Source organism: Mirounga leonina, unplaced genomic scaffold, assembly GCF_011800145.1.
Source record: "Mirounga leonina isolate KUSES-001 unplaced genomic scaffold, KU_Mleo_1.0 Mir_201, whole genome shotgun sequence".
In the NCBI taxonomy this organism is placed as follows: domain Eukaryota; kingdom Metazoa; phylum Chordata; class Mammalia; order Carnivora; family Phocidae; genus Mirounga; species Mirounga leonina.
The window spans coordinates 29,444,982-29,461,277 of NW_023270504.1; the positions used below are offsets into that span (position 1 = coordinate 29,444,982).

A 16,296-nucleotide genomic window follows, 5' to 3' on the forward strand; every position below is an offset into this window, starting at 1 on the left:
CCTATAACACTATCATGGTTATAATGTCCTTTATTTAAGATAGATACCAGAATATAAGCTAGGTGACAAGCATGTCTTAACTATAGATATATTTTACTCTTACGTCTCTACATTGGAATTAATTGATTTGCTCTCCAGTATGCAGTCTTTACTCTTAGTGTCTCATGGACTTGAATTTCCCTTCATTGTCTGTAGGTGCTGCCAGTGGGTACTGAACTTCCAGCTGGTACTCCACCCAGCGAGCAGCTGCCACCTTTTCCAGGACCTTCACTAACTCAGGTGCCCTGCCCCAAGACTTGGCAGATTTCTTTTTGTACCCCTACTTTTCTTTCACAAAGCTTACTTAAATTCTCCATTGCATGATCTTGGCTTCTGGCTTCTCTTTGGTTTTGACTTAGTAACAACTTTCTTTTAAAACAGTATAGGTAATTATCTAGGCCCTATTTAAAGTAAGAAGCTTCATAGTTCTCTTGTTCATAATATTGCTTCAAGTCCTCTAGAAAACATTTGATATTAATACTTCTTCATATTTTAGGAAGGAAGAAAATGGCAAGGTTTACATTTTACCAGACAAATATAATTCTTCTCATTCACAGTTTTGTGGAGTGAAATTGCATCTAAGGACTGAGATTAGGTTCTAGACTACTCTGGAAGTAAAAACTTACAAGTAATCAAAATTAACTTTGAAAGTTCCTTAAGAAAAGATACCACACTGATAACTGATAATGCCCCTTTTCTGTGAGCTCAACCAGTTTTTTCTTGAATGTTTGACATTTCTTTCATTGACAACCTAATAAAGTAATTGACTTATGTATAGGTGGATATAAGGGTCATGCTTCATGAAAAATACATATTATATCTTTCAGTACAAAACCCACACAGCTCAATTAACATGAGATTACTCATACAGAAACTGAAACCAGTGACATGAATATTAATTCGCTATCTCACGCTCAGTTCTGATCATTGGGTAGAACTGCCTGCAATATTTAAATTACCATTTCCCTTTCCCACCCTACTCCACCACCCCACACATTTAGTTGAATACCCATAAAGAAAGTACTTACTATGAATTCATTATAATGCTTCTGCCTTGAGACAGAGTAGTAAACATTGAAACTAAATCAGTGATTTATTTTAAAATTGTATCTAAGGAAAACATGATAAATTTCTAACTTGAGAAGTCTGACTTTATCCCTACTTATGTAATCCTAGATGTACAGTAGAACATAACTTAAAGAACTTGCCAGAATAAAGTAATAACTCCAAAGAGAACTCAATCCATCAGCCACTAAATTTTGGAAAAAATACATTGTGAAATTCTGTAAATTAGGGGTTTTACACCTATTTTCTCTTAAAAACATACATTGAGACTCCTAAGGGGGCTCAAATGTGACACAAAAGAGCAAATAAGATGGGGAGGGGGTGGTGAGGGTAAGTGGATAATGCCTGTATATAGAGGAAGGAAGATAAAGCCGCAGAAGAATGGGTTGATAGAAGCCAATAGATAGATGTGGGATTACCGTCTGTGTCAAAGGTAAAAAGTTAACGGCCTTGGGGTGGATGGTAGTAAGACGTGGTTAACAGGATGGAATGTCCAAACCTCCAGTGCCTTCTTGCTGCGATCTGTAGGGTGTAAGAAGTATAGATTATTAAGACTTAAAGAAATACGGGCGCCTAGGTGGCTCAGTCATTAAGCGTCTGCCTTCGGCTCAGGTCATGGTCCCAGGGTCCTGGGATCAAGTCCCGCTTCGGGCTCCCTGCTCCGCGGGAAGCCTGCTTCTTCCTCTCCCACTCCCCCTGCTTGTGTTCCCTCTCTCGCTGTGTCTCTCTCTGTCAAATAAATAAATAAAATCTTAAAAAAAAAAAAAAAAGACTTAAATATCCCTTGATAGTGACAGGATATATTAATGCCATTCATAAAGACAAGTTCTCAGAAAGATGTACCAAACTGAAAGGAAAATAGGGGAACATGTGATAGAATTAATCTACTGATAGATCTTGATACATTTATCTGAATTTTTTTAAAGATTTTATTTATTTGAGAAAGGGAGGCAGAGAGAGTGACAGAAATACAGCAAGAGAGAACACGAGCAGGGAGGAGAGGGAGAAGCAGACTACCCGCTGAGCAGGGAGCTGACACGGGGCTCCATCCCTGGACCCTGGGATCATGACCTGAGCCAAAGGCAGATGCCTAACTGACTGAGCCACCCAGGCGTCCCTATCAGAATGTTTTTAAAGAGAGGACAAATAGAAACTTTTCTATCACTTCAAGTAACATCAAACATAGAAGGTAAGAAGACTTCAAAACTGTAAAAACATAAATGTAACTGAATTTCTCTTAGGCTTGGGAAATTGACATAAATCATTTAAGCAATGTACATTAAATTTAGCATATTGAGTTTTATATTCAGTGAATAGATAATATGTTGTGTCAATCTAAAGCATCAAACTATTCGTATATAGATTGGCTATATATAGTGGCTCTGACTATGCCAAAGACCTCTATTTATTGTGCTTGTTTTCATTCAGTCCCAGCAGCCTCTGGAAGATCTTGATGCTCAGTTGAGAAGAACACTTAGTCCAGAGACTATTGCGGTGACATCCACAGTTGGTGTAAGTTTTGAAAATCTTGATGACATCTTTCCATAATCCTAATATATTATATTCCTAGAGCATACTGTAACCTATTAATACCGTTAACACCTACAGAGTTAAAAGTATTAATTCAGAGTCTTTGCTTGTTCCAGCAAACAGAAATAAGGCAGATGAATGTAAGATTAACAACTGACCCAGTGGTGTGATTGTGGAAAAGATTTTATTTATTTGAAAGGTACTTTTCTTGTCTTACCTCTGGCTAGAATTACACCATAGATCAATCCTATGGATTTTGCATTTATGCTTTGGAGGAAGCTGTACTTTTTTTTTTTTTTTTTTTAAGATTTCATTTATTTGACAGAGATAAAGTGAGAGAGGGAACACAAGCAGGGGGAGTGGGAGAGGGAGAAGCAGGCTTCCTGCTGAGCAGGGAGCCTGATGCAGGGCTCAATCCCAGGACCCTGAGATCATGACCTGAGCCAAAGGCAGACGCTGTAATGACTGAGCCACCCAGGTGCCCCGGAAGCTGTACTTTAAGTAAAAAGTTTTAACTTCTTCCTTTTAAGCTTGTGACACAATGTTCTGATTAAAACTATTTTTCTTTGGGGGCACCTGGGTGGCTCAGTCGTTAAGGGCACACCTTTGTTTCAGGTCATGATCCCAGGGTCCTGGGATCGAGCCCCGCATTGGGCTCCCCGCTCAGCGGGAAGCCTGCTTTTCCCTCTCCCACTCCCCCTGTTTGTGTTCCCTCTCTCGCTGTGTCTCTCTCTTTGTCAAATAAATAAATAAAATCTTAAAAATGTATATTTTTTTTCTATGAATACTCAAGTTAAACACTAAGTATCCCATGAGAAAAATGAAGAAAACAATATAGAAACAACTCAGGATTTCTTCCTTTTAAAAACTTTTTTAGGGGCACTTGGTTGGCTCAGATGGTTAAGCGTCTGCCTTCGGCTCAGGTCGTGATCCCAGGGTCCTGGGATCGAGCCCCGCATCGGGCTCCCTGCTTGGTGGGGAGCCTGCTTCTCCCTCTCCCTTTACTGTTACCCCTGCTTGTGCTCTCTCGCTCTGTCAAATAAATAAATAAAATCTTTAATTAAAAAAAAACCTTTTTTTTTTTTACATCAGACTTCTTTTTAGGCTGAAAAAAAAAAAAAGAAAACTCCCTTGGATGTAAGTGTTTCTTCACATATACTATATTTCTTTTGCCCTTTATAAAGACCAGAGGCAAGGCAGCATGACAAAAGTTTAAAGAGCGACTGAAGCTAAAGATTTTATGGTATCTATGTGTATGTTTTGCAGCCTGTGTCCATGATGGCTCCAACAGCAGTTGCAGAAGCAGGAGCACAGCCTCAGAAGGATGGTGAGAAGCATCCTCCTTCTTATGTACCATTTCCAGTCCTCTCTATAATCGATCATAGGGGTTACTATTTCAAAGACTTTCTTAAGAATGTAGGTGTATTTGAGATAGTTTTAAAAAGCATTTTTATATATTTCATAACTGAGGAGCATCGATACTAATATCTAGACCATGTCATACTAGCAAATTAATGAATCTTTTATATTGTTTTTGTTTGTTTGTTTTCAAGGGGGACATGCAAAGGACAATGATAGTTTCTCGGAATAAGACCCTTTGTTGTTAGCTGGGCCAGATCCTTGCTAAGAGAGATAGGAAATTGAGGCAGGCATACATACAAAAGTTAATTTACCTTAACCTCTTGGCTTTTGTGACACTAGGTAGAGATAGAGATAATCTTAAATAACATGGATGGTAGAAATACAAATGTAAGATTTTAATCAGCTTAAGCATTTTTATCTATTTCTGGAGTCTTTAGAATTGGCATGTTCATATGTATATTCTCTTTAGGCATGTTTCCAGCTTAATTTTGTAAAAATAACCCATACCAACAATTTAAAATTTTCATGAGCATGCACTAGGTCATAAGTTCATATCAGCGACTTCTTTTCTAAAGTTTTATTGTGAATCTCTTTTCATGACATCACCAGTCCCCCAGAAACTAGGAAATTTAAAGCTTTTATTTTGTCACCTTTTCCCTTAGAACCATTTATATTCAAAAGTGGAAATAATTCAATATGAGCTGTACTTACTCAGTGTGATTTTGTAGAGCACTTGCTTAAATATTTTTCCTTTTTATATAGTTTATTCATTCTCCTCACTATCACCTACATAGATATATTTCCCTGTATAACTATTAGTAAGATTTACCTGGAATGCTCAGCTTTCTTTCTTCCTTAAATTCTAAATTTCACTTCAAACCTCTCTAAAATATTTTCAAGACAATTATCTTCTGAATTAGCTCTCTCATTTTAAAAGAAGTGACTTGAAAATCAGTGGAACAGACCAGAAAAGTCTAGAAATGGACAAACTGTAAGAGAATGTAGAATATGAAAAAGGTGGGCTTTCAACCAAAAAAAATTCCAAATGGATCAAAGATAGAAAGTGATACTGTAAAACAGTACTGTAACAAAACATAAAAGGAATCTTTTTCTTTTTCTTCTCCTTTTTCTTTTTTTTTAACTGTCTAGAGCAGGGTCAACAAACTTTCTGTAAAAGGCCAAGTATATGTTTCAGGTTTTGCTGGCTGTATAGTCTCTGTCGCAATTACTCGAATCTCCTATTGTAGCCCAAAAGCAGCATAGACGATACATGAATGAATGAGTTTTGCTCTGTAGTCTAACAGTATTTATTTACAGAAACAAGCTATGGGCTGAATTTGGTCCATGATCATAATTTGCTGATCCCTGATGCAGAGACCGGTGTTATTACTACATTTAATACTCAGCCCAGAAGCAGTAATAGATTCAAAATTTTCTTCATGGAAAAAATGCCATGAGGTCCAAAGATAATAAAAAACTGGGTTGGGGGGGATGTATTCATATCACAAAAAAGACTAGTAAGTGATAGTATTTCTTACCTCTCACTGGTAAATTCAGAAGTTTAATAGCCACTAGTGACTTGATACAACCTCTTTGGAGATCAGTTTAGTAATGTCTATCAAAGTTTTAAATGGGCATGATTCAGCATGTCCATTTTTAGGTGTTTATTCCACAGATCTATAAGAAAATATTTGTTAGAGCACTTTTGTAATAGCAAGTTCTGAAAAACTTAAATGTCCATCAGCATAAGTCTGCTTAAAATGTGGTACATTTGCATACATATAGTAGGCAGACAAACCTAAAACACTATGCAGCCATTTAAAAGAATGAGACAACGATATGGAATGCTGTCCAAGATACATTGTTAAAATATCAAAATCAGTGTTGTATAAAATACAACTTACTAGTTGTGTAAAATAAAGTGCTGGTATATGCCTACATTATCTCCAGGAAAAAAACCTCAAAGGGTTGTCCCTAAAGAGGAGGACGTAGGTGACTTTAAAGTTGCTCAAAACTACGTATCAGTGATTCTGACACCTCTACTTCTTGTTCTAGGATTTTGCCTAAGTATTGCCTAAACCAGTTTGTCATAGTGATTTTCATTTAAAAAGAAAAGACCCATTTGGGTCTTTAATATCCTAGGTAAAATCTCATCCTTTCTCTTTGTTTACTTAAATCTATCTATCTTTGAGTTAAAGAATGAGTAATTGAATTCTTACTGCCTGTTAACCATAGTTTTTGTAGTATCTCTTCTGTTGTCCTTGCCTCAAACAGTTTTCCTCACCTGATACATAGTTTTATTTTGCTGTATTTCTAGCCAAAGGGAAAGGAAGCTAACTAAAAAGAGATACTAATTTAAGTTCTTTTTCTCCTCCATGTACTTGTTTCAGTTTCTCATATTGTAGAAGGTCCTGTCCTAGCAACTAGTTCAGGAACTGGTGTTTTCAAGATGGGACGATTTCAGGTAAGACAACCACTTTTCCTTGCCTTGATTTCCTCTTTGGGTGAATAGGTATATAATAAAATGATTACTTAACTTTGGGACATAATTGCCAATTTAATGATATATCTCTTTTGTATAGCTCTTTATCATTTTCCCCTCTTAAAAATAATACATGCAAAAAAAAAAAATACATGCTGGGGTCCTTGGCTGGCTCAGTCAGAAGAGCGTGTGCCTCAGTCTCGGGGTCACGAGTTCAAGCCCCATGTTGGGGGAAGAGATTACTAAAAATAAGTAAGTAAGTAAACTTTAAAAAATGATAATAATACATGCCAATTAAAGAAAATATAGACTACTTAGTGTAGTAGAGAAACAGGAAATTATCTGCTCATCCCCCCACCTCCCTTCCCCATCCAGGATTACTTTTTAGGGTATGTGTTTCCTTCCATTCCTTTTTCTGTGCACATGTGTGTATCTACAGTTGACCCTGCTTCTTTGAATATTTCGTGGCTTTTCCCCCCATCTTTTGTTAGTCATTAGGTTGTTTCTGATTTTTCCAACATAGTAAAGTAACAGGAAACATTTTTGTATATAAAAACACTTTCCATGTTTAGGATAATTTTTTAGAATTAATTTCTGAAGTGAAAGTACTGACTGAGCATCAGGTGACACCATATCATTATATTTTCCCAGCTGGTCCAACTAGTGAAATTTTTTTTTTTTTAATTGCTTTCACAACTGCTTTCCAGTTATTCTCAGGATAGCACTGGGTGTTGGGGATAGTAGTGGATCCTCCTTATAGTCCCATTTGGTGTGTTGATTCTTGAAGCTTAGTTGGCATTTGTAGTTTTTATATTCACAAGCAACCTTCAAGATTCTATTCCCTGTTGTTATTTATATTTCCACAAAGACATAAATCTAAGTCCTGTGTATAACATGAGATATGAAAGTAAATTATTTACTTAGTAAGCTTAGCCAGCTGCTGAGAATCTGTATATCTAATCTATACATCTCAGTACAGATTTGTTGTTTTCTATAATGGTATTCCATTTATTTTCACAGTGAAGATGGAGGGACTTATGTAAAGACATACTTTCCGGGCGCCTGGGTGGCTCAGTCAGTTGGGCGGCTGCCTTCGGCTCAGGTCATGATCCTGGAGTCCCGGGATCGAGTCCCGCATCGGGCTCCCTGCTCAGCGGGGAGTCTGCTTCTTCCTCTGACCCTCTTCCCTCTCATGCTCTCTCTCAAATAAATAAATAAAATCTTAAAAAAAAAAAAAAAAAAGACATACTTTCCATATGTAAAGACTTATGTAAAGACATCCCAGCCTATTCACTGGAAAATAAAGTAATTTACTTTTTTAAGATTTTATTTTTTAAGTAATCTGTACACCCAGTGTGGGACTTGAACTCAGAACCACGAGATCAGGAGTCACATGTTCTATTGACTAAGCCAGCTAGATACCCCTCAATTTTTTTTTAAGGGCCATTTTAAAAAATTGAATATTGGAGACTTTGTTTTTTAATCTCAGTTTGGTCTCTTTCTATCAGGTTTCAGTTGCAATGGATGATGTCCAAAAAGAGGGTAAAAATAAGTCAGAAGATACAAAGTCTGTTCATTTTGAATCCAGTACTTCAGAGTCCTCAGTGCTATCAAGTAGTAGTCCAGAAAGTACCCTGGTGAAGACAGAGCCTAATGGGATAACCATCCATGACATCTCATCAGATATGCCAGATAGTGCCCACAAAACTCCTGCGTTGGAAGCAAAGTCAGAAACTGGGCAGCCTACCAAGGTAGGACGTTTCCAGGTGACAACTACAGCAGACAAAGTAAGTCGTTTCTCTGTATCAAGAACTGAAGACAAGATCACTGAGGCAAAGAAAGAGGGGCCAACAGCATCTCCTCCTTTTATGGATTTGGAACAAGGTGTTCTCCCTGCTGTGATACCAAAGAAAGAAAAGCCTGAACTGTCAGAGCCTTCACATCTGAATGGGCCATCTTTTGACTTGGAGGCCGCCTTCCTTAGCAGGGATGTGGATGATGGTTCAGGTAGTCCACACTCCCCCCATCAGCTGAGCTCGAAGAGCCTGCCTATCCAGAATCTAAGTCAAAGCCTTAGTAATTCATTCAACTCCTCTTACATGAGTAGTGACAATGAGTCAGATATTGAAGATGAAGATTTAAAATTAGAGCTGCGAAGACTACGAGAAAAGTAAGTATATTTTCTTCTGTGAAAGAATAATGGCAGAACTGTGTTAAGACCTAGCTCCTGGTGCCTAGATTAGTATTCTTTTCACTGCAATATGCTTGTATCTCATTGCTTTTAAAGAGAGGGTGATATGCAAAAGCTAGTTATCTGAATGTAGTTCTCCTTTGGTCTCTTATATTTATAAGGACCCATAGCATTTCTACTTCTAGAACTTCTTCACCTTTTGTTATATTGTTGTTTTTGTTAATAGCGCTCTTTATCATTATTAACCTAATCTAATTTATTTACTAGTCTACCAAATGAATCCAGTAATGGCACTGGGATGTAGATTATGTTGGCAGGTTTTATAGGTCATATTTGATAAACTGGATCAAAGTAGCAATTCAGTACTCCTGTGTATAGCCTCCAAAGTCAGGAAACCTTTTCTCCTAACACATTGTCAACTTATTTGTTGTTGTTTAGGAGCTTATTGGAATTTGGCTTGGGTAATGGAGGCCAACAATATGAGATGACACACTAGAATTTCAAGGCAATAGAAATTAGGTTAAGTATACTGGGGTGGGGGGGAATTCATGAGTAAGTAATTACTTGAATGGAGGTTAAAGAATATGTTATTAAATCTTATTTGAACAAAAGTGGTTATAATGTTTTTGAATTATGTTTGGTTATCTTTCATAGGCATCTTAAAGAAATTCAAGACTTGCAGAGTCGCCAGAAGCATGAAATTGAATCTTTGTATACCAAACTGGGAAAGGTTCCCCCCGCTGTCATTATTCCCCCAGCTGCCCCCCTTTCAGGGAGAAGAAGGCGACCCACTAAAAGCAAAGGCAGCAAATCCAGTCGCAGCAGTTCCTTGGGGAATAAAAGCCCCCAGCTTTCAGGTAAAAAGCCATGGACCAGGTCAGCCTTGGCTGTCCCAGCTTTTGTTTCTGTCTCCAACTCTATATGTAACCTATTGAACATTTGTTGTTTTTGTTAAATTTCAAAGGAGTTTGACTTTCCTAATATTCTTGCTTCCTTGACTTTTACACTCTCCCTGTTTATAGTATCTCTTTTTGTTGAGTCTATGAAAGTAGACTGGATGAGTACAGTGGCTTGTTCCATTGTGATCCATATTACTATCTACTGGTAGCCATTTATGGTTGTCCTTAAAGATAAACAATTTAGCATTACCTGGTTACTCCTATAACTCACATTTCACCAAAATCACGGACAAATGAAAGAAAATACACTGTTCTTTGTTTAGTAAAGTTTAGGTAGATTTTTCCTTTCAATGAATGAATTACTCATAATTGCCGCTAGGATGACTGTAAATTTCATATATGTCTTAGGTGGTAATTTTCTTGATTAAAGTTATTTCATTTATCTATATTGAAGTAAAGAACTTGCTAGTGGTTGTAATAAAAAAATAGTTAAATCACAATATCTTGTAACTATCTTGTAACAAACTACACAGTTTGTCTACCCTTCAGTGAAATTATGATGTTAACAGATAATTAGTTGAAAAGTGAAAAAGCCTGAAATAAGTTTGTACCTCTATTTGTTCTCCAGGTCTAATATAAATATGTTGGAAAGCAGTTGTAAACTTCTTAGCAGCTTTCCATTCTCCTGGAAGCTTTCAGAAACCCAAACCTCTTCTCTAGCACATTAGAACCAATTCAGTAGTGGAAATGTGATTATAAGGGATATCAGCTAATTTAGATTCTGATCCCAATTTTGACATACTTTTTGAGTGGCCTTCTATTCCACCAATTAGTAGGGAACAGACACGTTCGTCAATTTCAAGGCAGACGACTAGGAAATAAAAGCCACCTGCCACAAATAATTTTAAATATGCATTACTCTGTAATCACTTGTGTCGGTTTTGACAACACTTCTGTATTTGATCTGACACATGCTTGGAAAAAAGACTAAGCAGAGACTGCCCCCCACCAAACCTGTTGATGTCGTGCTCCAACTCAGTGTTTTATAATAGTGTTTAGGAAAGCGATCATGGAATTCTCTCATACCCACGGAATGTTCTCAGCTGAGACTTATGAACCTTCTAGGCTATCTAAAGCTACCTATAGCCCTAGTGCCTGTTGATTCTCATGTCATTCCTCACTTACCTTCCCGTGAGGGAGGCCTTTGTTCTTTGATCAGTTACAGCTTCTGACTTGTGATTAGTCACTTAGTGGGACACACTGGAGTAATGAGAATAGTGCCTATTAAGGGCAAGGGGAAAGCTGTACATGTTTCCTCATGCTGCTTTATCTTTTGGCAGGTAACCTGTCTGGTCAGAGTGCCACTTCAGTTTTGCACCCCCAGCAGACCCTCCATCCTCCTGGCAGCATCCCAGAGACTGGGCAGAATCAGCTGTTACAGCCCCTTAAGCCATCTCCCTCCAGTGACAACCTCTATTCAGCCTTTACCAGTGATGGTGCCATTTCAGTACCAAGCCTTTCTGCTCCAGGTCAAGGTAAGCAATCAAAGCAACCATTGTCTTCTAAAAACTGCAATATCTGTGGCAGAAGCCTGAAGAGGAACTGTTGTTAAGGTCAGTTGGAAAACCAGGTGACCAGAATATAGCCTGTCTGTTGTACCCTCACAGATCTTGAGCTGGAAGGGGAAGTTGAGTAATCATTAGATTAGATGAACTCATTGCTCTTATCAGATGAAATGGCTTTTTTCAAAGGATTACAGCAAAAAGTTGCATGTGTGACTTATGTGAGGACTTTAACCAAATTAATGACTCATTTGGGATTTGGATCATACACTTTAATACTAGACTGAGATTTCCTGAACCAAAATCAAAGGAGTTTTAGCAGTTTCTGAACGCTAATGCATTTTCTTAGCCAGTGCAGACTTTTTAAACTTTTAAGTATGGGAGTAGCATACTAAGATAAATAGCCCTACAATTCCATTATTTATCTGTAATCTACTTCCTAAATATAGTTTTATTTACTAATGATCATTTGAAACTTTCCTGTTGAGGAGGGAGCTGCTAGCAATGTAGAACAACAATTGGAAGGACTTAGGTATCTGGGTGAAAAAGAGTAGGAGAAGATATAGGTAACTCGCTTAGGGGCTTTTGCTACAACATCACAGAAATCAAAGATTAGATCGTCTCTTCACAAGGTGAATATACTTGCTTGCTAGGAGTGCAGACCAGCTGGCATTATTCCCACTGGGAGGAGCTTCAGCATTTGACAGAGGGAGGGAATTGAGACCTGATATTTCCTGTCCTAGATATCTGGCCTTTCCCTGGAAGCTTGTTCTTCTGTGTGCCGTCTTAGCGCATTTCACCACTCCAGCCTCGAGTTTCTAACATCTTGTAGTTGTGTTCTGTCTCTTCTCTCTCTGTTTTTCCCTGTTTTCCCCCCTCTCACAGGCTGTGCGAAGTTTAACTGTGCATCTGAGCAGGTGACATTCAAACCTGGTGGCAGGAGGACCCGATTTCTGAGTACGCCCTGCTTGGCTCTTTGTGTGTAACACCTTTACTCCTTCCTCGTCCTTGTTTTTCTGCTGCTTGGATCTGATGTTTCATGAAGTCCATTTTCATTTGTCTCTTTGTATATCATCTACTCGGTGGCTTGGCTGAATTACTATTACCCTCAGAAGTTTGGGTCTCTATGTTAATTATGATAAAAGATACAGAGATAATAATAGGTTTCTATAAGCTTAAAAAAAACCTTTCTGGTAGAAGTGCTTCTTCATAGATCCGTGACAGAGTAGCAAAGGTGGTAATGTTGTAGAGACTGCTGGGTCATTTAGAATAAATGAAGACTGAAGTCCATAGTCACATCTGCCCCTTGCTCTGGCATTAGAAGTGACAGAGAACATCTTGACCACTGATATACTTAGATCCTGGCAGTAAGGGAGAATTACACCCTATTTTTTTATTCTTTTTCCGAGTAGGTTGAAATCTTTTTTTCTTCTCAATTAAGCCTAACCATCTCTCAGTTCAAATGATGCTAGAATCTGTTCATTGGATCCTTTCACTCCCCCACCCCCACCCTCTAACTCCATAAAATTGGTAGTTCAAAAAGGGTTTCCGTATAGTTACTCTCATTAAGCATTTATTCTTCTAAGGACCAAAGCCCAGCACCTGCCAATGAAAATGGTCTTTTTAACATGATTGCTAGGATTTCCTAGCTCTCTTCTTCTTTTTTTTTTTTTTTAAAGGTTTTATTTTTATTTTACAGAGAGAGAGACAGCCAGAGAGGGAACACAAGCAGGGGGAGCAGGAGAGGGAGAAGCAGGCTTCCCGCAGAGCAGGGAGCCTGATGTGGGGCTCGATCCCAGGACCCTGGGATCATGACTTGAGCTGAAGGCAGACGCTTAACGACTGAGCCACCCAGGCGCCCCTCCTAGCTCTCTTCTTAAAAGCAAGGTACAATAGCAAATCACCCAACTTTCTCAACCTGTCCTCCCCAAAGGTAAAATGAAGATGATGCCTGTCTCCTAGGGCTGTTGTACAAATCAAATGAGATCATGTGCACAAACACGGGCAGCACTTGGGAAGCACACGTCATTTCCTTCTAAATCAGCCAGTGCCTACCTGGCACATAGTAGGTAGTCAATAAATGTATATTGAAATAAAAATTTAAAAAACAAAAGCAAGGCTCAGGTAGAAAACCTTTGTTACAGTTGGGTTAAAGATCTTCTCTGTTGAGGCCTCAAACTTCTGATGTGGTTATTGAAGTGCTTTTTAAATGCATGTGCAAAAAGGTCATCACTGTTTCTGAGTGTGGTCCAGAGGTCCTTGGGCCTCACGAATCACCAGTCCAGGACTACTGAACAAAAGACATGGAAGGTGTTATCCAATTTGGTAGCTTTCCAAAGCATGTATGGTTTTTGGGTACTCAGATCGATAACTTTTCTGGTTAGACCAGGCTGGACCAGGCATGTTAGCACTTTGACACTTAAATAAGCATTTAATTTCTTTGTCCAGCTGGCAAGATGAAAAGACATTTAATAGTAAGAGGCAAGTGTTGTAAAGTAGGATGTAATATGTCAGGCCTATATTATACAGCCTGAGATGTCTAAGAGGGAAGAGAGAGAACCAAGGCTTTTTTGGGAAACATAATGTGAGAGATACACTTCAGATTAATTAATTAAATTCTCACACACTCTTAAAGGTAGGTGGTGGCACACTTGTAACATCAAATGAAAGTGGTTAGAAATATTAAATCTTATCACTTCCTTTTGGGTCTAAGAAGAAAGGCCCTACATCTGTTGAAGGCACTTGAGTATATATCATATAAGCCTTGGTGAACAAATTGCAAGAGGCAGATTTAAAGCAAATATGGAAGGGAAAACAGGTACTTAACAGACGTGGGGTCTTTCTAGTTGGGGATGCGTTATTCTGTGCTCTCAAAATAGATAATGGTTTGGAAGCACGGCTTGGCTTAATGCTTTATTTATGTTCAAAAGTTGCTCGTTTTCCACATACTTTTAAAGACTTCTGGAGGGGAAGGGGTTAGTGTGTATGTCTAGGATTTGGAAATATATTAGCCAATTTAAATTGACTCAAAACTGTAACAGTGGTACTGTCAGTCTACTGGGGTAGAATTGCTAATGCATCTAATCGAGTGCTTTTTAACAACCCAGCAGGAGAAACAGAAAGTGGGACAGGGTCAGTGGAAAGACTGCTTGAGTATTTGAAATTCAAGCAGTAAGACCTGAGAGACTAGAGTTCCTCCCCCATCCCAGAACCTTAGTGCAGAGCATTATTCTCAGATACAAAGATTGGGTGTGGAAGCTCCGCTATCAGCCAGGTACCTCCATCCATCAGACACCCATGTTAAGGCTAAGTAAGATACGTCCCATAGAACTTTACCTATAGCAGGGGCTCCCGGGTCCCACCAGTCTGTCTCTCTTTCTGCTTTCTCTTGCTGGGACTTTGTGTGCTGTTTGGAGATTCTAAGTATTTTACACTGATGTTTCTTTATCTTTAACACATTGCTCTCTCTTTGTGCTTCAGGGAAGATGGTGAAAAAAGTCTGTCCTTGCAACCAGCTCTGTAGTAATTATCTTTTCTTTCTCTTACTTTTGGTCCTTGATTGCAAAGCCGGTTATCCATGAGTTCTTGGAACCCTGAAGCTTTACAACGTCCTCATTCCCAATTTTCATCTGTCTAGTTCTGCACCTTTTTCTAAGGTTTTTTAACATGCTTAATTGCTGACCACTGGTGGATTAAGAAATCACCTCATAGTCTGCTCTCATGTGAGGACCCCCTGTGAGCTGGCTTTGTGACAATTAAGGATTGATAATGCCCATAATATATAGAGAGATCAGGGATGCCTGGCTCTTTTGGGAAAGAGAGTCCTTTAGTCAGGAGATAACGTGCCAGCCGCTGTTCTGCCCACTGGGAAATCGGCACTGATCCAAACATAGAAAAGTCCATAGCCACCCATCATAGTGGGAGACATCTGCTGGATTGGTGAAGAGAGAAGCACTACTTTACAGAGTTGGCTTCTTAGACTGGTGGCTTCTCATTAAAGTGCAGACTGTTCAACTACCCAACCGGCCACCTAGAGGGTCAGTCAGAAAACTGACTAGTATTTGGGATACTAGGCAATGAGCTGTGACTCAGAGTAAGTTATTGTTACTAGGATCTGGTGGTGTGGTGTGTGGGAAATGTATTATGGCAGGAGAAAATTTAAAAATGGATTTTGGGTGGTGAAACATACACTACTTAGAGCTTTGCAGCAGAACTGAGAACGGTTTCAAGGTTACTCAGTATATTCTCTGGAAGGCAAGTAGCATTCTCAGAAATACCTGCATTACAGGTAGTGTTCTTAAACCATTTACTACTAAGATGGACTAAATGCACTATCCATTCTCCTAGCTTTCATAGTCAAGTCAGCTTTTGCCAGGCATTAATTTCTGGCCAGAGTGGGATGTGTTTATTTCCTTTAATGGGAAAGCCTGTTTTCAGAAGCCAGAATGAGAAGGGTAACTGTATGGTTGACCCCTCCCCCCATCATGGTGTATAAACCCCACTTCAGAATCCAGTAATGTGTAAGACAGATTAAAATGAAAAATTAAATTTGATTATAAAGGAGCCTCACGGCATCAGAGGCGACTAGAGAGGTGTGACTCCGAGCATGAGCTCTTTGTGAATAAGCAGTGTTCACCTCTACTGAGCTTCTAGTATTTGGCTTTTAATAGTTCTGCTTACTTGTGATTGTTTCTGGTTTTCATTTTGATTCTCTCACTCATCATCAAGCTCACCAAGCAGTTATTACTCAAACAGGAAAATAGTCCTCATGCATGTGATATGCTTGCTTTCTAGATTTTATCACTATCACGACTGCCACCGTCATTGCTTGTGCTTCCCCACCACTGTCTGTCTTGCTTTTCAAGGCAGGCTGTTCCTGTGCTTTTATCCTTTTCCACTTGGGTTTCCTGTACCATAGGGGAACTTACTCTTCCCTTTACGCTGTATGTGCAGTAGCTATCCCCTTGTGGCTCCAGTGGGCACTAAGAAGTGAGCTAATACACACATTGCAGTAGATCCATGTCTTGCCTTGGTGGTAAGAAGCATGTGACCTTCCTCACTCTGCAGCTTCACCTCAGAATTAGCTATTACTCTAATACAGACATGCTTGTGTGTGCCATTCCCAGGGCCGTGGGGTTTAAACTTGACTTGAGAACAACAATGGAT

The 16,296-nt window shown here is 38.9% G+C and overlaps 1 protein-coding gene across 12 annotated transcripts in view; it reads left to right on the top strand.

Annotated features, from left to right (window-relative positions):
- WNK1 (WNK lysine deficient protein kinase 1) overlaps positions 1-16,296 on the top strand; it is a 143,483-nt gene that overhangs the window by 122,283 nt on the left and 4,904 nt on the right. For 11 of the 12 annotated variants that reach the window (XM_035028501.1, XM_035028509.1, XM_035028507.1 and 8 more), the window contains 7 exons: positions 196-279; positions 2,533-2,616; positions 3,901-3,961; positions 6,387-6,460; positions 7,987-8,648; positions 9,324-9,526; positions 10,909-11,103. In XM_035028501.1, the coding sequence (XP_034884392.1) occupies positions 196-279; positions 2,533-2,616; positions 3,901-3,961; positions 6,387-6,460; positions 7,987-8,648; positions 9,324-9,526; positions 10,909-11,103 (1,363 nt within the window). The remainder of the gene's footprint in view (positions 1-195; positions 280-2,532; positions 2,617-3,900; positions 3,962-6,386; positions 6,461-7,986; positions 8,649-9,323; positions 9,527-10,908; positions 11,104-16,296) is intronic. The other variant, XM_035028503.1, reaches the window with a different exon arrangement.